Raw genomic sequence first — 21147 nt, forward strand, 5'->3', positions numbered from 1 at the left:
ATTTGATAGAGGTCGGTTATGTTATTGTGCGTTCCGGTATTGCTAGGCCAGTGGTTTTCAACCGGTGTGCAGCGGCACAATGCTGTGCCTTGAGGAACTTTCATGTGTGTGCAACAAAACTTTCCTCTGTCACCAACAATTGGAACACTCAAGTATGAACATGAATTGAATGAGCGAGAATGAACACCCGTTAATATCACGTGTTTTTGTGCGACATCACTAAATTCCTTATCAAATAAAAAAATACATATTACATATTTGTTAGGGAAATAATGTCAAATCGAGGCTAGCCTTTTTTCTATAGTTATTATCATGAAATAGTCTACCATCCAAAATATGTTGTCATGTTAAACTACATTGCAAAAAACAAATCCTAGGGCCCCCAAACGAACAAAATGTAGCTTTCGGTGGTGCATTTACCGCATTGAAGAACTTTTGTCACAGAAAAGAGTTGATTTGCAGTATGGATCAGACAGTTTGTGTAACCAACAGCTGACTGAGAGCAACCGGCACTTCATATGCCGTCAGACAATGTTAGAATCAGCTCCAATCCAGTAGAGAGTCAGCCCTTCCTCCAACCTTTCTTTTGCCTTGTTAAAAATGTATCCAGTCCATCTATTTGGGCCAGGATCGATACATTGTGTTAACACAGAGGTTGATGTTCATGTTCTGGCATAGCAGGGGTGATTAATAAGGACGTTAGCTGCTGTAGATTCAGCGACCTGTACCCCCCCCCCCTCCACACACACTCTCACGATCACGAACACGCTAATGAAAACCCACACACACGCACACACACACAGTCACACACGCACACACACTCTCACGATCACAAATACGCTAATGAAAACCCACACACACGCACACACACACAGTCACACACGCACACACACTCTCACGATCACAAATACGCTAATGAAAACCCACACACACGCACACACACACAGTCACACACGCACACACACTCTCACGATCACGAATACGCTAATGAAAACCCACACACACGCACACACACACAGTCACACACGCACACACACTCTCACGATCCCGCACACGCTAATGAAAATGCACATATATTTACATTGTACATTTGTGTTAGTCAGAGCCACTCTTATCCAGTGTGACAGGTCATCTTAAGATAGGGGAGACAACCATATATCTCAGTCATTGTAAGTACAATTTCCCTCTAAAGTAGCTATCAGCAAAGTCAGTGCTAGAAGGAAAAAGTCAAGGCTGAGTGTTAGTTGTGGAGTAATTGAAGATACTCTTTAAAGAGGTAGGGTGTCCTAGCGTCAGGGGGAAGCTTGTTCCACCATTGGGGGTTGCCAGGAAAGAGAAGAGCTTTGACTAAGCTGAGCGGGAGCAGACCACCCACAGGGGTGGGAGGTCCAAGAGACCAGAGGTGGCAGAACGGAGCGCTCGGGTTGGGGTGTAGGGTTTGAGCTTAGCCTGAATTTAGGGAGGGGCAGTTCCTCTTGCTGCTCCGTAGGTAAGCACCATGGTCTTGTAGTGGACGTGAGCTTCGACTGGAAGCCAGTGGAGTCTGCGGAGGAGCAGGGTGACATGGGAGAACTTGGGAAGGTTGAACACCAGGCGAGCTGTGGCGTTCTGGATAAGTTGCAGGGGTTTGATGGCACAAGCAGGGAATCCTGCCAACAGAGAGTTGCAATAGTCCAGACCGGAGATGACGTGCCTGCATTAGAACCAAGGTTCTACACGCACACACACACATGCTTACAATAACACACACAATCACACACATGCACGCTCACAACACACACCCACTACCACGTTGATCAATACGTCATTAGTGCTGGCAGAGAGAGTGTCTGCCTTGTCTGCCTCCACTATCATTATCACCTCAGTGTAAATTGTTAGGGCTTTATTCTCCATTGTTGTGAGATTTACAGATCCATTATCACGTCGCTGTGTGTGATCCTTCACACTGTCCTCTATTCCCTCGACCACTGTATTTCTCACACACAGCAGTGTTTAGTTTTTTTATACTTGTGTGTGCATGCGTGAGCATAAGCTTGAGCTCAGTTGTGCTCATGTGTGCATTAATACGTGATCATGTGTGCATACCAAATTGTTGCTTCCTGGCTGTCTGTCTGTCTGTTAATAGTAACTTAGCTAACTCTGTCTTTCTGTCTCTCTGTCTCTTGGGCTCTCTCTCGCTCTCTCTCTGTCTCTCCAGGTTTCCCCAACGAGCCCGCAGCAAATATTGCCTTGGAGACAGTGAAGAGCTGGGTCAAGGAGAACCATGACAAGGTAGGACCTAGCTGGATTACTGTCTCAGACTTACTGTCTCTCCTACACACACTCTGTCTTCTCCTACTCTCTGGATAGGCTCTGAGCTGAGCCTAACTGGCATTAGAGTGCCGTCTCTAAGCCTGGGTGAAGTTCTACTGCTGGACTGAAATCCACTCAGTTGTGCGATCATGTGTATCTTATTTTTTCATGTGTTGGCCTAGTCTTTTGGCCCGTGTTCCAATAACCACACTAGCTCACTACTACTTAGAATACATGACCAATACATTACTAAGTGGTATTCCAGTATGGATATATGCTAGTATGGACATTGGAACCCAGCTTTAGGGTTGAGATGGATTCACAGTGAAGGTAAACTGTCCCTGTAGAGACTGGCCAGCAGGAGAGAGAACTGGTACTACTGCAGGCAGGTCATTTGTGATACAAGTCAGCAATCAACGTTCATCCATGTCTGAGGACGTTGGGAGATGACGTGGAAGTCGGCCACTAGGGGCAACAGTGAGTGCTGTTACCTTCAAGTAGGTTTCGGTTTTGCTAGGGCTTTGTAGACGGGGATGGCTTAAGCATCTGCCTCTGATTCGAAAGGTTTCATGTTTGAATCCAGCAAAATAAAGTTATTTTTGATTCAAGCCTATCCCAAACCTTAACCCTTCCCTTAACCATTCTGACTTATGCTTGAACTTAACCCTAACCTTAAGAATTTGTAGGTAATGCCTAAACTTAACCTTAAATAATTTGAAATTTGACGTTTGGAACAACTTCAAAATTTGACATTTGAGAAACATGATGAACGTCTAATTTTGATGTGAGACTATGAGAGCTTGTTGACTACGGATTCTGGTATCTCCTGGTGTGTCCTGGTACCTCCTGGTGTCTCCTTGTGTCTCCTGGTGTCTCTTGGTGTCTGCTGGTGTCCCCTGGTATCTCCTGGTGTCTCCTGGTATCTCCTGTTATCCTGATGATATATTTTGCTTCTCCTGGTGTCTCCTGGTATCTCCTGTTATCCTGATGATATATTTTGCTTCTCCTGGTGTCTCCTGGTATCTCCTGTTATCCTGATGATATATTTTGCTTCTCCTGGTGTCTCCTGGTATCTCCTGTTATCCTGATGATATATTTTGCTTCTCCTGGTGTCTCCTGGTATCTCCTGTTATCCTGATGATATATTTTGCTTCTCCTGGTGTCTCCTGGTGTCTACTAGTATTGTACTGGTATCCATTAGTTCTACTCTAACTACTGTACACATCTCCCGTAAATATCTAAAAGCAATCATTAGTAACCGCCTCACTTGGTCGCCCGTTCGTTTAGTGTGCGTCCTGCGTTCAGTATGCGTATCAAATTACATCTCAATCTGTACTCTAATCAGTCCTTAAATGCTCTGTTGACTTTTAAACGGTTCTGAGTTAGGAAGGCACTTGAAGTCATGCAGCAAGCCAAGAGGAAAATAAACACGTAAAATGACATAAACTGAAACTAATATGGTTAAATGAAACAAATGATAATGATGATGCAAGTTCAAGTAGTACGGGCTCAGACAGTGTGGAATGGAATGGTCCGTTCGTTCATTCATTCATGATTATAGACTCGTTTTGTCTTTACAATTCTGTCCTCACAAGTGGAAGCAGAAGGCTGATTTTGGTTGACTGCACTTGATAGAGTAATGTCTGCTGTATTTGTATAGTAACATTAATTAATGAATGCTCCTAGACTGACTGGTTTTGTCTTCACTAATCATGGAGAAGTAGAAGGAACTAGCCTTGGTTAGCTGAACTTCATAGTGTTAGTTATACAGTGTATTTGTATGGGAATGATTATGTACCAGTATTCACACTGTATTTGTGTGGTAATGATTTGAACCAGTAGGTATTGTACTGGACTGAATGGACTGGCAGATAAGGGTCAGTTAGAGATCATGGTCTTTTGACTGCTTCATGAACATTAGATGAGTCATTGTTTCACAGGTTGAAGGTACAGGAAGTAAAAGGACTTGGGCTGGCTGAACTTCACAATGTAGAGCAGGGTTTCTCATACTCGGTCCTGCATAGTGTAGGGCAGGTATTCCCAAACTGGGGGAACGCGCAATGCCGCCGGGGGAATGCCAAATAAAAATGTGATTCACATTCACACATTTTCAAACAATCCATTTAATTCTTCCAACAAGGCTATCCATTTTGGTGAGTTTTTTTCTCTCGCCTGAGTAGCCTCGTTTCACTGCCAAAATTAAAATGAATCCATATAGTTTTCAGCGAAATAACAACACAATGTCAAATACATGTAGCCTAGTCAAATAATGAACATCCGATCACATTAACCGTTACGCTCTCGCGGGAATTCTACTAACAATCTGTTTGTAGCTGAACGTAGCTGCTGCTCATTCCATTTGCTCGAAAATTGATAAATGGTTAAAAAAAGTAAGAGACACATACCAGCTCTACTGGTTGTACTGCTAATACCAGCAGTACGACACCTGCACCTGTCGACGACACAAGTTGTTCTGCTTCCACGAGCAGATCCAATGCTAGCATCAGTAATTCTACATTTGTTGTTAGCCCAGCTAGTATGGACACTGACAGTTGTGAATCTGATGCAGCCGAAGAGCTCCTGCCCCCTTACCCGGGAAAGCACCGAACAACAGACCGGGACGTTGGACCATCAAAGAGGCGCTAATATGATGAACTACATTGATTTGGGGTTCACTTATATTAGGAGTAGTGCCTTTCCTCAGCCACAGTCTGTTATATGTGGAAAAGTACTATCTCACAACTCCATGAAACATTCACTCTTGCGCAGACATTTAGAAACAGAACATGCTCATTTGAAAAATAATCCACGGGAGTTTTTTGAGCAAGAATTAAGATTACTTTTGAGTAGTAAGACATGTATAAAACCAACAGATACCATGAATGAGAAGGGTCTAGAAGCGTCTTATATGGGGAGCTACCACGTGGCTAGAACAGACAAGCCCCATACTATTGTGGAGGACTTCATTCTTCCTGCTGCCGTGGATATGGCTGGGACAATGGTGGGGGAAAAGACCCAAAAAACTGTACAGACAATGTCTTCATCAAACAACACTGTTTCACGACACATCAGTGACATGGCTGGAGATGTTTTGAAACAATTACTGCTTCGCATCATACAAGCCAGTGATTTCTGTGCGTTACAGCTGGATGAGTCAACAGACATGGTGGGCCTGACACGGCTCCTGGTATATGTCCTTTACGTTTATGGGGGGTCAATTAAGGAAGACATCCTCTTCTGCAATCCACTGGAAACCAGGACAACAAGAGGAGGATATTTTTTAAGTACTGGACAGCTTTGTGACATCAAATAGACTTTGGTGGTCAAGATGTGTTGGTATCTCTACTGATGGTGCAAACAGGGAGACAGAGTGGAGTGGTAACACGCGTGCAAGCAATTGCTCCCGACACCATTTGGGTACACTGCAGTATCCACTGAGAGGCTCTTGCTGCCGAGGGAATGTTCGACAGCTTGAAAGATGTTTTTGACACTACAGTGAAAATGGTTAACTTTGTTAAAGCATTTTATGAATTATGCAATGATATGGGCAGCGACTATGTAACGCTTTTACAACATACAGAAGTATTAAAGGTTATCAAGGGGCAAAGTATTGACGCGTTTTTTTCTTATTGAGAGAAGAGCTTAAAGTTTTCTTCACTGAGCATTTTTACTTGTCTGACCGCTTACATAATGACGAGTTTCTCACACGACTGGCCTATCTGGGTGAGGTTTTTTCTAGCCTGAATGATCTGAATCTAGGATTACTGCGACTCTCCGCAACTATATTCAACGTGCGGAACAAAATTGAGGCTATGATTAAGAAGTTGGAGCTCTTCTCTGTCTGCATTAACAAGGACAACACACAGGTCTTTTCATCATTGTGTGATTTTTTGTGTGCAATGAACTCAAGCTTACGGACAATGTCAATGTGATATAGCGAAGCTCCTGAATGAGTTGGGTGGGCAATTACGCAGGTACTTTCCAGAAATGGATGACACAAACAATTGGATTCATTCTCCCTTTCATGCCCTGCCTCCAGTCCACTTACTGATATCTGAACCAGAGAGCCTCATCGAAATTGCAACAAGCAGTTTAGTAAAAATTGAATATAGTAAGAAGCCACTACCAGATTTTTGGATTGGGCTGCGCTCAGAGGTAGCCTGCCTTGGCAAATCACGCAGTTAAGACACTGATGCCCTTTGCAACCCCGTACCTATGTGAGAGGGGATTCTCTGCCCTCACTAGCATGAAAACAAGCATGAAAACTAAATACAGGCACAGACTGTGTGGAAAATGATTTCAGACTGAGACTCTCCAATACAACCCAACATTGCAGAGTTCTGTACATCCTTTCAAGCAAACCCTTCTCATTAACCTGTGGTGAGTTATTCAGAATTTTTGATGAACAAATAACATTTTTTATGTAAGATGGCTAAATAAAGAGCAAAACTAGGGGCGGCAGGGTAGCCTAGTGGTTAGAGCGTTGGACTAGTAACCGAAAGGTTGCAAGTTAGAATCCCCGAGCTGACAAGGTACAAATCTGTCGTTCTGCCACTGAACAGGCAGTTAACCCACTGTTCCTAGGCCGTCATTGAAAATAAGAATTTGTTCTTAACTGACTCGCCTAGTAAAATAAATATTATTATTATTTGTGCCCTGGTCCTATAAGAGTTCTTTGTCACTTCCCACGAGCCGGGTTGTGACAGAAACTCATTCTTATGTTTAATAAATGTATCGGATAGTGTGTGTGTGTGGCAGGCTTACAATGATGGCAAAAAACAACATTTGAGAGTTTGCTGTCCCTGGTAGAGGGGGTACGCAGCTGGAGGTTGAATGTTTGAAGGGCAACGGGACTATAACAAGTTTGGCGACTACTGGTGTAGGTTTTTGACTGAATGTTAAGCTCTCTCTGTATGGTAATGATATTCGAATGGACATGAGTCAATGTTTCTCAGGTGGAAGGTGCTGTACATATGCTGCTGAGGAAGTAAAAGGCCTTTGGCTGGCTGAACTTCAAAGTGTAAGTTCTACTGTATTTAAATTGATATGATCTGTAGGGTATTTGACTGAGGATGCATCCCAAATGGCACCATATCCCCTATATAATGTACTACTTTTGATCAGCCCTATGGGCCCTGGTCAAAGGTAATGCTATATAAAGGGAGTAGGGCGCCATTTGGATTTGGGACACAGACTAAGTTCTACTGTATTTGAATGCTAATGATATTCGAATGGATTGGCAGATAATAGTCTCTCGGCAGCAAACAAGCTGAGTCATCATTGAACATGACTCTCAGGTTGAAAGGTATAATACATGACTGGGAATAGTGAATTCTGACTATCTTCCATTGTAATGCACTCTGACACACACGCACGAACACACACACACACACACACACACACACACACACACACACACACACACACACACACACACACACACACACACACACACACACACACACACACACACACACACACACACACACAGAATAGTGAATATCTTCCATTGTAATGCACTCTGACACACACGCACGAACACGCACCCACACGCGCACACACACAGAATAGTGAAATTTAACTACCTCTCATTGTAATCCACTCTAGCTCTTCTAGCTGAGGCAAGCTGAATATGATGATGATGGGTATGTAAAATGTAAAAGACCAAGTCTGAACCCCATATGGCACCCTACTCCCTATGGGCCCTGGTCAGAAGTAGTGCACTACGTATAAAATAGGGTGCCATTAGGGACACAGTAAAAAACCTAGCTACTCGACATGTATATTCTATTTTGCATATGTGGGGCTAAGACCACTCTAGCCCTGTTCCCTAATGTAGGGCACTACCTCTGAACAGAGTCCTGTGGGCTCTGGTCAAACGTAGTGCGCTATAAAGGGAATAGGGTGCCATTTGCTGCAGTAAATATTGAAGGGAAAGCCCAATATAAAACCCACTGAGTTTTCTGTATTACAGGTTCATCATAACGACTTACAGACCTCATATGTACCATTCTGTATTGCATTTACAGACTCATATTTAGGCCTACGACATATCTCAGATAGCTGCCTGTCTGTATAACAGGTACATCATAAGGCCTAACACATCTCATAGCTATGCGTTTCTGTATTGCAGGCGTGTCCTAGCTACCTCATTACCCAGAGACAGACAATAACAGGCTTACTGATGTCTACTTGTCTGTTTGCCTGTCTCACTGTCAGCTTATCTTGGCATAAAGATGAAAACACAAACACTCTCTACGATTGAGTGGTTTGTGATCCCTCCAATAGCTATTTTCCTCCAATCTCCTGGAGTTGGCTAGTACAAATAAGTCAACATCCTAGTGACTGTGCATTAGGTTATGTGAAAAGAATCCATATATCTTCCCATTCATTTTCTTTTATCTTGGAGTGGCGGAGTGTGTAGTGTTTTCTGTATTACAGCATGGTGTCCTAAAATGTTCACTGGCTCTTCATAAGACCGAAGACATATCTTAGTCAGTGACAGTAAATAACAGTCTTACTGATGCCTGCCCATCTCACAGTCAGCTTATCTTGGCATTGATGCTACAATAGCTATTTTACCGTCTCATGATGTTAGTATAGTCCGTCTGAGAAAAGCTATTTTACCGTCTCATGATGTTAGTATAGTCCGTCTGAGAAAAGGATGACTGAACTAACATCCCTACAATGTTATTTGATGTAACATGTTCGACGTACTACATTATTTGCAAAAGCTTATCCATATAAGCCTATATTTTCCATTCATGTTATTTTATCTAGGAGTGGGAATGCGCTTCAGTCAGTGGAGGCTGCTGAGGGGAGGACGGCTTATAGTAATGGCTGGAATGGAGTCAATGGAATGGTATCAAACACATCAAACATGTGGTTTCCATGTGGTAGATAGCATTCCGTTGACTCTATTCGTGCCATTGACAATGAGCCGTCCTCCCCTCAGCAGCCTCCACTGGCCTCAATAGCTATTTTACTCCCATCTCATGGCGTTATCTAGAAAATGAAACTAACTTCCCATACGATTGTAAATGAATGAAGTTATTTTGAAAGCATGTCCATGTAGGTCTATATTTCCATTCATGTTATTTTATTGTGGAGTGGCCTGTCTGGTGTCCTATTTAAAGTGACAGAGTCTAGCATCGATCAATCTTGGTTCCGCAGTGACTGATGATAACCTTCTAAAGGTCACAGCTATTGACTACGTCACCAGGGGTAATCTCTGTCACAGTGGCTAGATACAACTGCTAAATTAACCCATGAGCTGTATACCTACCACAGCATTGTATAGTGTGATAACTGCGTCCCAAATGACACCTTATTCCCTATGTAGTGCACTACTTTTGACCAGGGCCTATAGGGGATATAGGTGTGTAATGTTATAGCTGCAGTGAAACAACACTACACATCTATCTAATGAATTATATTGCAACTACTGCATGGTGATGTGTTAAGGAATGGTTGTAGCAGTTGTCACTCTTTGTCTGGTGATTTCTATCAGGTGGCTTTATAACCGCCTGTAAATATTCAGATAAGCTGACTGTTGTGGTTGTTCTATCACTTTAACTCTCAGGGTTTCTGCTGGATTCAATGAAAATGAGACAGGAGGAGGCAGAAATAATATGATTTGTGTCTTTATGTGGGATGAATCCCCTATGGAGGACCTTACCGGTGAAGCTGCTGGGTCCAGACAGGATTTATACTCTGCCAGTGAAGAAAGGGCACATTCCAAATGACTCATTTGAAAATATGTTTCATGAATGTAATGTATGTTTCCGTAATATTTATTCTCACCATGTGTGTTTAATCAGGTTTGACCATAGCCCATGTCTACAGTAGATACTGAAAGAGAACATTCTCCCACTTAAGATTTCCTTAGCTTTTTCCCCTCATTCTTGTCAGTGAAGAATAATCTACTATAAAACAGTGTTTGTATTTTCTAAGAGCATCATATACATGTTGAAGTGTGAGCTGTCTAATGGGTTAACAATGATGTTAGCATGGCCTGGTAAATTGTACCTTCAGCTTTATAATTACACCCTGAGTTTATGTCTAATATATCAATGTAAAGTTTAGGTTCAATATGTCACACCCACAGTCAACATGATGAATAGCTGACACATGACCTTCAGAGGGGAGTGAACTGTGGGTGGGGGTGAGGGAGGTAGTGTGGGCTGTGTGGTGTGTGTGTGTGTGTGTGTGGTGGGGGTGGTGTGTGTGTGTGTGTGTGTATGTGTGTGTGTGAGTGTGTTTGTGTGTGTGTGTTTGTGTGTGTGTGTTTGTGTGGGGTGTGTGTGTGTGTGGTGGAGGTGGTGTGTGTGGTGGGGTGTGTGTGTGGTGGGGGTGGTGTGTGTATGTGTGTGTGTGTGTGTGTGTGTGTGTGTGTGTGTGTGTGTGTGTGTGTGTGTGTGTGTGTGTGTGTGCTAAGAGGAAAGGGGCAGAACTAAGCTTGTGGACAGCATCTTATGGTGTAGGGAAAGTACTGGCTACATGTAATGTCACATCCTCAGAGGTGTCCCAGTGAGCAATAGGGATGTTTGTCAAGTGCAATGTGTTTGTTGCTATTTTCATTGTCAAACATTTTCCTACATTTCAGGCATTGTATTCTTCCCCTCGTGTGTTTCATGGAGGCAAATACAGATCTGGATCCAAAGGCACAGGACAAAAGTTCAGCAGATAACACGTGTCCCGTGGTCATGCATGTAGACCCCAGAGCCAGGATGTGAGAGGGAGAGAGATATGTGGGCCACAGTTTGCTATGCATGACTACAATAGGATTAGATTGCTTCCCAGCCCCTTCCTCTGTCAACTGCTGTTTTGTATACACACACACACACACACACACACACACACACACACACGCACGCACACACGCACGCACACACACACACACACACACACACACACACACTGCGTCCCTACAGTCTAGTGTGTTTCAGGACCATGATAAGGCCTCTGTACTGGAGGATAATACTATTGAATCACTCACTACACAATGGTCTGGCCCACAATCAGACATTTTGGGGCGCTACCAGGGGTATAGACGACTGTGTGGGGGTATGTGTGTGCATGTGTGTGTCCATGTGTGTGGGCGTGTGAGTTCAAAGAACAATGACCTTGCAGCACTCCAACCACACCTTAATAGTGTTTTTTTCTGTGCCATTCTTGTACAAGGAGGAAAGGAGAGGCTGGAGAGTGATTGATTAACAGTGAGTTTATCTCCTTAGCCAGAACACTGTAGCTCCCTGCAATCCACCTTTTCCTTCCATAGCCACACAAAGGCTTCTAGTGCCGGAGTGAAATTTCCCACATAACCGTATTTGTGTGGCTTTAGAATAAACAGCCTACCAGTGGCCAGACAGAGCAGATCCTTACATCTAACAGAGCCCTAAGTGCTGTGCTGTGTGTGTGTGTGTGTGTGTGTGTGTGTGTGTGTGTGTGTGTGTGTGTGTGTGTGTGTGTGTGTGTGTGTGTGTGTGTGTGTGTGTGTGCACCCTGGGTGAAGACATGGTCCTTTAGATCACAGAGGATCAAAGCAAATTGGAAAGAAGCCCCATGTATTTCCTGTGTTGTCCACTAATGACAAAATAATACAACGATAGAAGAAATAAAATATATAACAGTTACACACACACACACACACACACACACACACACACACACACACACACACACACACACACACACACCCTTCCCTCCTGTTCATATGTTCCTCTGCCCGTTCCCTCCTGTTCATATGTCCCTCTACCCGTTCCCTCCTATTCATATGTTCCTCTAGCCGTTCCCTCCTATTCATATGTTCCTCTAGCCGTTCCCTCCTGTTCATATGTTCCTCTAGCCGTTCCGTCCTGTTCACATGACCCTCTAGCCGTTTCCTTCTGTTCATAAGTTCCTCTACCCGTTCCCTCCTGTTCACATGTTCCTCTAGCCGTTCCCTCCTGTTCATATGTTCCTCTAGCCGTTCCCTCCTGTTTATATGTTCCTTTAGCCGTTCCCTCCTGTTCATATGTTCCTCTAGCCGTTCCCTCCTGTTCATATGTGCCTCTACCCGTTCCCTCCTATTCATATGTTGCTCTAGCCGTTCCCTCCTGTTCACATGTTCCTCTAGCCGTTTCCTCCTGTTCATAAGGTCCTCTAGCCGTTTCCTCCTGTTCATATGTTCCTCTAACCGTTCCCTCCTGTTCATATGTTCCTTTAGCCGTTTCCTCCTGTTCATAAGGTCCTCTACCCATTTACTCCTGTTCACATGTTCCTCTAGCCGTTTCCTCCTGTTCATATGTTCCTCTAGCCGTTTCCTCCTGTTCACATGTTCCTTTAGCTGTTTCCTCCTATTCATATGTTCGCCTAGCCGTTTCCTCCTGTTCATATGTTCCTTTAGCCGTTTCCTCCTATTCATATGTTCCTCTAGCCGTTCCCTCCTGTTCACATGTTCCTCTAGCCGTTTCCTCCTATTCATATGTTCCTCTAGCCGTTCCCTCCTGTTCACATGTTCCTTTAGCCGTTTCCTCCTGTTCATATGTTCCTCTAGCCGTTTCCTCCTGTTCACATGACCCTCTAGCCGTTCCCTCCTGTTCACATGACCCTCTAGCCGTTCCCTCCTGTTCACATGTTCCTTTAGCCGTTTCCTCCTGTTCATATGTTCCTCTAGCCGCTCCCTCCTGTTCACATGTTCCTTTAGCCGTTTCCTCCTGTTCACATGTTCCTTTAGCCGTTTCCTCCTGTTCATATGTTCCTCTAGCCGTTTCCTCCTATTCATATGTTCCTCTAGCCGTTCCCTCCTGTTCATATGTTCCTTTAGCCATTTCCTCCTGTTCACATGTTCCTTTAGCCGTTTCCTCCTGTTCATATGTTCCTCTAACCGTTCCCTCCTGTTCATATGTTCCTTTAGCCGTTTCCTCCTGTTCATAAGGTCCTCTACCCATTTACTCCTGTTCACATGTTCCTCTAGCCGTTTCCTCCTGTTCATATGGTCCTCTAGCCGTTTCCTCCTGTTCACATGTTCCTTTAGCCGTTTCCTCCTATTCATATGTTCCTCTAGCCGTTTCCTCCTGTTCATATGTTCCTTTAGCCGTTTCCTCCTATTCATATGTTCCTCTAGCCGTTCCCTCCTGTTCACATGTTCCTCTAGCCGTTTCCTCCTATTCATATGTTCCTCTAGCCGTTCCCTCCTGTTCACATGTTCCTTTAGCCGTTTCCTCCTGTTCATATGTTCCTCTAGCCGTTCCCTCCTGTTCATATGGTCCTCTAGCCGTTCCCTCCTGTTCACATGACCCTCTAGCCGTTCCCTCCTGTTCACATGTTCCTTTAGCCGTTTCCTCCTGTTCACCTGACCCTCTAGCCGTTCCCTCCTGTTCACATGTTCCTTTAGCCGTTTCCTCCTGTTCATATGTTCCTCTAGCCGTTTCCTCCTATTCATATGTTCCTCTAGCCGTTCCCTCCTGTTCACATGTTCCTTTAGCCGTTTCCTCCTGTTCATATGTTCCTCTAGCCGTTCCCTCCTGTTCACATGTTCCTTTAGCCGTTTCCTCCTGTTCATATGTTCCTCTAGCCGTTTCCTCCTATTCATATGTTCCTTTAGCCGTTTGCTCCTGTTCATAAGGTCCTCTACCCATTTCCTCCTGTTCACATGTTCCTCTAGCCGTTTCCTCCTGTTCATATGTTCCTTTAGCCGTTTCCTCCTGTTCATATGTTCCTCTAGCCGTTCCCTCCTGTTCACATGTTCCTTTAGCCGTTTCCTCCTGTTCATATGTTCCTCTAGCCGTTCCTCCTGTTCATATGTTCCTTTAGCCGTTTGCTCCTGTTCATAAGTTCCTCTACCCATTTCCTCCTGTTCACATGTTCCTCTAGCCGTTTCCTCCTGTTCATATGTTCCTCTAGCCGTTTCCTCCTGTTCACATTTTCCTTTAGCCGTTTCCTCCTATTCATATGTTCCTCTAGCCGTTTCCTCCTGTTCATATGTTCCTTTAGCCCTTTCCTCCTATTCATATGTTCCTCTAGCCGTTCCCTCCTGTTCACATGTTCCTCTAGCCGTTTCCTCCTATTCATATGTTCCTCTAGCCGTTCCCTCCTGTTCACATGTTCCTTTAGCCGTTTCCTCCTGTTCAAATGTTCCTCTAGCCGTTTCCTCCTGTTCACATGACCCTCTAGCCGTTCCCTCCTGTTCACATGACCCTCTAGCCGTTCCCTCCTGTTCACATGTTCCTTTAGCCGTTTCCTCCTGTTCATATGTTCCTCTAGCCGTTCCCTCCTGTTCACATGACCCTCTAGCCGTTTCCTCCTGTTCATATGTTCCTTTAGCCGTTTCCTCCTGTTCATATGTTCCTCTAGCCGTTCCCTCCTGTTCACATGTTCCTTTAGCCGTTTCCTCCTGTTCATATGTTCCTCTAGCCGTTCCTCCTGTTCATATGTTCCTTTAGCCGTTTGCTCCTGTTCATAAGTTCCTCTACCCATTTCCTCCTGTTCACATGTTCCTCTAGCCGTTTCCTCCTGTTCATATGTTCCTCTAGCCGTTTCCTCCTGTTCACATTTTCCTTTAGCCGTTTCCTCCTATTCATATGTTCCTCTAGCCGTTTCCTCCTGTTCATATGTTCCTTTAGCCCTTTCCTCCTATTCATATGTTCCTCTAGCCGTTCCCTCCTGTTCACATGTTCCTCTAGCCGTTTCCTCCTATTCATATGTTCCTCTAGCCGTTCCCTCCTGTTCACATGTTCCTTTAGCCGTTTCCTCCTGTTCAAATGTTCCTCTAGCCGTTTCCTCCTGTTCACATGACCCTCTAGCCGTTCCCTCCTGTTCACATGACCCTCTAGCCGTTCCCTCCTGTTCACATGTTCCTTTAGCCGTTTCCTCCTGTTCATATGTTCCTCTAGCCGTTCCCTCCTGTTCACATGACCCTCTAGCCGTTTCCTCCTGTTCACATGACCCTCTAGCCGTTTCCTCCTGTTCACATGACCCTCTAGCCGTTTCCTCCTGTTCACATGACCCTCTACCCGTTTCCTCCTGTTCACATGACCCTCTACCCGTTTCCTCCTGTTCACATGACCCTCTAGCCGTTTCCTCCTGTTCACATGACCCTCTAGCCGTTTCCTCCTGTTCACATGACCCTCTAGCCGTTTCCTCCTATTCATATGTTCCTCTACCCGTTCCCTCCTGTTCATATGTTCCTCTAGCCGTTCCCTCCTGTTCATATGGTCCTCTAGCCGTTCCCTCCTGTTCACATGACCCTCTAGCCGTTCCCTGCTGTTCACATGTTCCTTTAGCCGTTTCCTCCTGTTCACATGACCCTATAGCCGTTCCCTCCTGTTCACATGTTCCTTTAGCCGTTTCCTCCTGTTCATATGTTCCTCTAGCCGTTTCCTCCTATTCATATGTTCCTCTAGCCGTTCCCTCCTGTTCACATGTTCCTTTAGCCGTTTCCTCCTGTTCATATGTTCCTCTAGCCGTTCCGTCCTGTTCACATGTTCCTTTAGCCGTTTCCTCCTGTTCACATGTGCCTCTAGCCGTTCCCTCCTGTTCATATGTTCCTCTAGCCGTTTCCTCCTATTCATATGTTCCTCTAGCCGTTTCCTCCTGTTCATATGTTCCTCTAGCCGTTTCCTCCTGTTCACATGTTCCTTTAGCCGTTTCCTCCTATTCATATGTTCCTCTAGCCGTTTCCTCCTGTTCATATGTTCCTTTAGCCCTTTCCTCCTATTCATATGTTCCTCTAGCCGTTCCCTCCTGTTCACATGTTCCTCTAGCCGTTTCCTCCTATTCATATGTTCCTCTAGCCGTTCCCTCCTGTTCACATGTTCCTTTAGCCGTTTCCTCCTGTTCAAATGTTCCTCTAGCCGTTTCCTCCTGTTCACATGACCCTCTACCCGTTTCCTCCTGTTCACATGACCCTCTAGCCGTTTCCTCCTGTTCACATGACCCTCTAGCCGTTTCCTCCTGTTCACATGACCCTCTAGCCGTTTCCTCCTATTCATATGTTCCTCTACCCGTTCCCTCCTGTTCATATGTTCCTCTAGCCGTTCCCTCCTGTTCATATGGTCCTCTAGCCGTTCCCTCCTGTTCACATGACCCTCTAGCCGTTCCCTGCTGTTCACATGTTCCTTTAGCCGTTTCCTCCTGTTCACATGACCCTATAGCCGTTCCCTCCTGTTCACATGTTCCTTTAGCCGTTTCCTCCTGTTCATATGTTCCTCTAGCCGTTCCCTCCTGTTCATATGTTCCTTTAGCCGTTTGCTCCTGTTCATAAGTTCCTCTACCCATTTCCTCCTGTTCACATGTTCCTCTAGCCGTTTCCTCCTGTTCACATGTTCCTTTAGCCGTTTCCTCCTGTTCATATGTTCCTCTAGCCGTTCCTTCCTGTTCACATGACCCTCTAGCCGTTTCCTCCTGTTCACATGACCCTCTAGCCGTTTCCTCCTGTTCACATGACCCTCTAGCCGTTTCCTCCTGTTCACATGACCCTCTAGCCGTTCCCTCCTGTTCATATGTTCCTCTAGCCGTTTCCTCCTATTCATATGTTCCTCTAGCCGTTCCCTCCTGTTCATATGTTCCTCTAGCCGTTCCCTCCTGTTCATATGTTCCGTTAGCCGTTTGCTCCTGTTCATAAGTTCCTCTACCCATTTCCTCCTGTTCACATGTTCCTCTAGCCGTTTCCTCCTGTTCATATGTTCCTCTAGCCGTTTCCTCCTGTTCACATGACCCTCTAGCCGTTCCCTCCTGTTCACATGACCCTCTAGCCGTTCCCTCCTGTTCACATGTTCCTTTAGCCGTTTCCTCCTGTTCATATGTTCCTCTAGCCGCTCCCTCCTGTTCACATGTTCCTTTAGCCGTTTCCTCCTGTTCACATGTTCCTTTAGCCGTTTCCTCCTGTTCATATGTTCCTCTAGCCGTTTCCTCCTATTCATATGTTCCTCTAGCCGTTCCCTCCTGTTCATATGTTCCTTTAGCCATTTCCTCCTGTTCACATGTTCCTTTAGCCGTTTCCTCCTGTTCATATGTTCCTCTAACCGTTCCCTCCTGTTCATATGTTCCTTTAGCCGTTTCCTCCTGTTCATAAGGTCCTCTACCCATTTACTCCTGTTCACATGTTCCTCTAGCCGTTTCCTCCTGTTCATATGGTCCTCTAGCCGTTTCCTCCTGTTCACATGTTCCTTTAGCCGTTTCCTCCTATTCATATGTTCCTCTAGCCGTTTCCTCCTGTTCATATGTTCCTTTAGCCGTTTCCTCCTATTCATATGTTCCTCTAGCCGTTCCTCCTGTTCACATGTTCCTCTAGCCGTTTCCTCCTATTCATATGTTCCTCTAGCCGTTCCCTCCTGTTCACATGTTCCTTTAGCCGTTTCCTCCTGTTCATATGTTCCTCTAGCCGTTCCCTCCTGTTCATATGGTCCTCTAGCCGTTCCCTCCTGTTCACATGACCCTCTAGCCGTTCCCTCCTGTTCACATGTTCCTTTAGCCGTTTCCTCCTGTTCACCTGACCCTCTAGCCGTTCCCTCCTGTTCACATGTTCCTTTAGCCGTTTCCTCCTGTTCATATGTTCCTCTAGCCGTTTCCTCCTATTCATATGTTCCTCTAGCCGTTCCCTCCTGTTCACATGTTCCTTTAGCCGTTTCCTCCTGTTCATATGTTCCTCTAGCCGTTCCCTCCTGTTCACATGTTCCTTTAGCCGTTTCCTCCTGTTCATATGTTCCTCTAGCCGTTTCCTCCTATTCATATGTTCCTTTAGCCGTTTGCTCCTGTTCATAAGGTCCTCTACCCATTTCCTCCTGTTCACATGTTCCTCTAGCCGTTTCCTCCTGTTCATATGTTCCTTTAGCCGTTTCCTCCTGTTCATATGTTCCTCTAGCCGTTCCCTCCTGTTCACATGTTCCTTTAGCCGTTTCCTCCTGTTCATATGTTCCTCTAGCCGTTCCCTCCTGTTCATATGTTCCTTTAGCCGTTTGCTCCTGTTCATAAGTTCCTCTACCCATTTCCTCCTGTTCACATGTTCCTCTAGCCGTTTCCTCCTGTTCATATGTTCCTCTAGCCGTTTCCTCCTGTTCACATTTTCCTTTAGCCGTTTCCTCCTATTCATATGTTCCTCTAGCCGTTTCCTCCTGTTCATATGTTCCTTTAGCCCTTTCCTCCTATTCATATGTTCCTCTAGCCGTTCCCTCCTGTTCACATGTTCCTCTAGCCGTTTCCTCCTATTCATATGTTCCTCTAGCCGTTCCCTCCTGTTCACATGTTCCTTTAGCCGTTTCCTCCTGTTCAAATGTTCCTCTAGCCGTTTCCTCCTGTTCACATGACCCTCTAGCCGTTCCCTCCTGTTCACATGACCCTCTAGCCGTTCCCTCCTGTTCACATGTTCCTTTAGCCGTTTCCTCCTGTTCATATGTTCCTCTAGCCGTTCCCTCCTGTTCACATGACCCTCTAGCCGTTTCCTCCTGTTCATATGTTCCTTTAGCCGTTTCCTCCTGTTCATATGTTCCTCTAGCCGTTCCCTCCTGTTCACATGTTCCTTTAGCCGTTTCCTCCTGTTCATATGTTCCTCTAGCCGTTCCCTCCTGTTCATATGTTCCTTTAGCCGTTTGCTCCTGTTCATAAGTTCCTCTACCCATTTCCTCCTGTTCACATGTTCCTCTAGCCGTTTCCTCCTGTTCATATGTTCCTCTAGCCGTTTCCTCCTGTTCACATTTTCCTTTAGCCGTTTCCTCCTATTCATATGTTCCTCTAGCCGTTTCCTCCTGTTCATATGTTCCTTTAGCCCTTTCCTCCTATTCATATGTTCCTCTAGCCGTTCCCTCCTGTTCACATGTTCCTCTAGCCGTTTCCTCCTATTCATATGTTCCTCTAGCCGTTCCCTCCTGTTCACATGTTCCTTTAGCCGTTTCCTCCTGTTCAAATGTTCCTCTAGCCGTTTCCTCCTGTTCACATGACCCTCTAGCCGTTCCCTCCTGTTCACATGACCCTCTAGCCGTTCCCTCCTGTTCACATGTTCCTTTAGCCGTTTCCTCCTGTTCATATGTTCCTCTAGCCGTTCCCTCCTGTTCACATGACCCTCTAGCCGTTTCCTCCTGTTCACATGACCCTCTAGCCGTTTCCTCCTGTTCACATGACCCTCTAGCCGTTTCCTCCTGTTCACATGACCCTCTACCCGTTTCCTCCTGTTCACATGACCCTCTACCCGTTTCCTCCTGTTCACATGACCCTCTAGCCGTTTCCTCCTGTTCACATGACCCTCTAGCCGTTTCCTCCTGTTCACATGACCCTCTAGCCGTTTCCTCCTATTCATATGTTCCTCTACCCGTTCCCTCCTGTTCATATGTTCCTCTAGCCGTTCCCTCCTGTTCATATGGTCCTCAGCCGTTCCCTCCTGTTCACATGACCCTCTAGCCGTTCCCTGCTGTTCACATGTTCCTTTAGCCGTTTCCTCCTGTTCACATGACCCTATAGCCGTTCCCTCCTGTTCACATGTTCCTTTAGCCGTTTCCTCCTGTTCATATGTTCCTCTAGCCGTTTCCTCCTATTCATATGTTCCTCTAGCCGTTCCCTCCTGTTCACATGTTCCTTTAGCCGTTTCCTCCTGTTCATATGTTCCTCTAGCCGTTCCGTCCTGTTCACATGTTCCTTTAGCCGTTTCCTCCTGTTCACATGTGCCTCTAGCCGTTCCTCTCCTGTTCATATGTTCCTCTAGCCGTTTCCTCCTATTCATATGTTCCTCTAGCCGTTTCCTCCTGTTCATATGTTCCTCTAGCCGTTTCTCCTGTTCACATGTTCCTTTAGCCGTTTCCTCCTATTCATATGTTCCTCTAGCCGTTTCCTCCTGTTCATATGTTCCTTTAGCCCTTTCCTCCTATTCATATGTTCCTCTAGCCGTTCCCTCCTGTTCACATGTTCCTCTAGCCGTTTCCTCCTATTCATATGTTCCTCTAGCCGTTCCCTCCTGTTCACATGTTCCTTTAGCCGTTTCCTCCTGTTCAAATGTTCCTCTAGCCGTTTCCTCCTGTTCACATGACCCTCTACCCGTTTCCTCCTGTTCACATGACCCTCTAGCCGTTTCCTCCTGTTCACATGACCCTCTAGCCGTTTCCTCCTGTTCACATGACCCTCTAGCCGTTTCCTCCTATTCATATGTTCCTCTACCCGCTCCTCCTGTTCATATGTTCCTCTAGCCGTTCCCTCCTGTTCATATGGTCCTCTAGCCGTTCCCTCCTGTTCACATGACCCTCTAGCCGTTCCCTGCTGTTCACATGTTCCTTTAGCCGTTTCCTCCTGTTCACATGACCCTATAGCCGTTCCCTCCTGTTCACATGTTCCTTTAGCCGTTTCCTCCTGTTCATATGTTCCTCTAGCCGTTCCCTCCTGTTCATATGTTCCTTTAGCCGTTTGCTCCTGTTCATAAGTTCCTCTACCCATTTCCTCCTGTTCACATGTTCCTCTAGCCGTTTCCTCCTGTTCACATGTTCCTTTAGCCGTTTCCTCCTGTTCATATGTTCCTCTAGCCGTTCCTTCCTGTTCACATGACCCTCTAGCCGTTTCCTCCTGTTCACATGACCCTCTAGCCGTTTCCTCCTGTTCACATGACCCTCTAGCCGTTTCCTCCTGTTCACATGACCCTCTAGCCGTTCCCTCCTGTTCATATGTTCCTCTAGCCGTTTCCTCCTATTCATATGTTCCTCTAGCCGTTCCCTCCTGTTCATATGTTCCTCTAGCCGTTCCCTCCTGTTCATATGTTCCGTTAGCCGTTTGCTCCTGTTCATAAGTTCCTCTACCCATTTCCTCCTGTTCACATGTTCCTCTAGCCGTTTCCTCCTGTTCATATGTTCCTCTAGCCGTTTCCTCCTGTTCACATGTTCCTTTAGCCGTTTCTTCCTG

At 45.6% G+C, this 21147-nt stretch overlaps 1 protein-coding gene across 1 annotated transcript in view; it reads left to right on the forward strand.

The window, feature by feature from the left end:
- Nucleotides 1–21147, forward strand: part of macrod2 (mono-ADP ribosylhydrolase 2) — a 1232546-nt gene that overhangs the window by 968087 nt on the left and 243312 nt on the right. The window contains exon 8 of the mRNA XM_029640037.2: nucleotides 2198–2271. Within this exon, the coding sequence (XP_029495897.1) occupies nucleotides 2198–2271 (74 nt within the window). The remainder of the gene's footprint in view (nucleotides 1–2197; nucleotides 2272–21147) is intronic.

The sequence above is a fragment of the Oncorhynchus nerka genome, linkage group LG28 (assembly GCF_034236695.1).
Source record: "Oncorhynchus nerka isolate Pitt River linkage group LG28, Oner_Uvic_2.0, whole genome shotgun sequence".
Classification (NCBI taxonomy): domain Eukaryota; kingdom Metazoa; phylum Chordata; class Actinopteri; order Salmoniformes; family Salmonidae; genus Oncorhynchus; species Oncorhynchus nerka.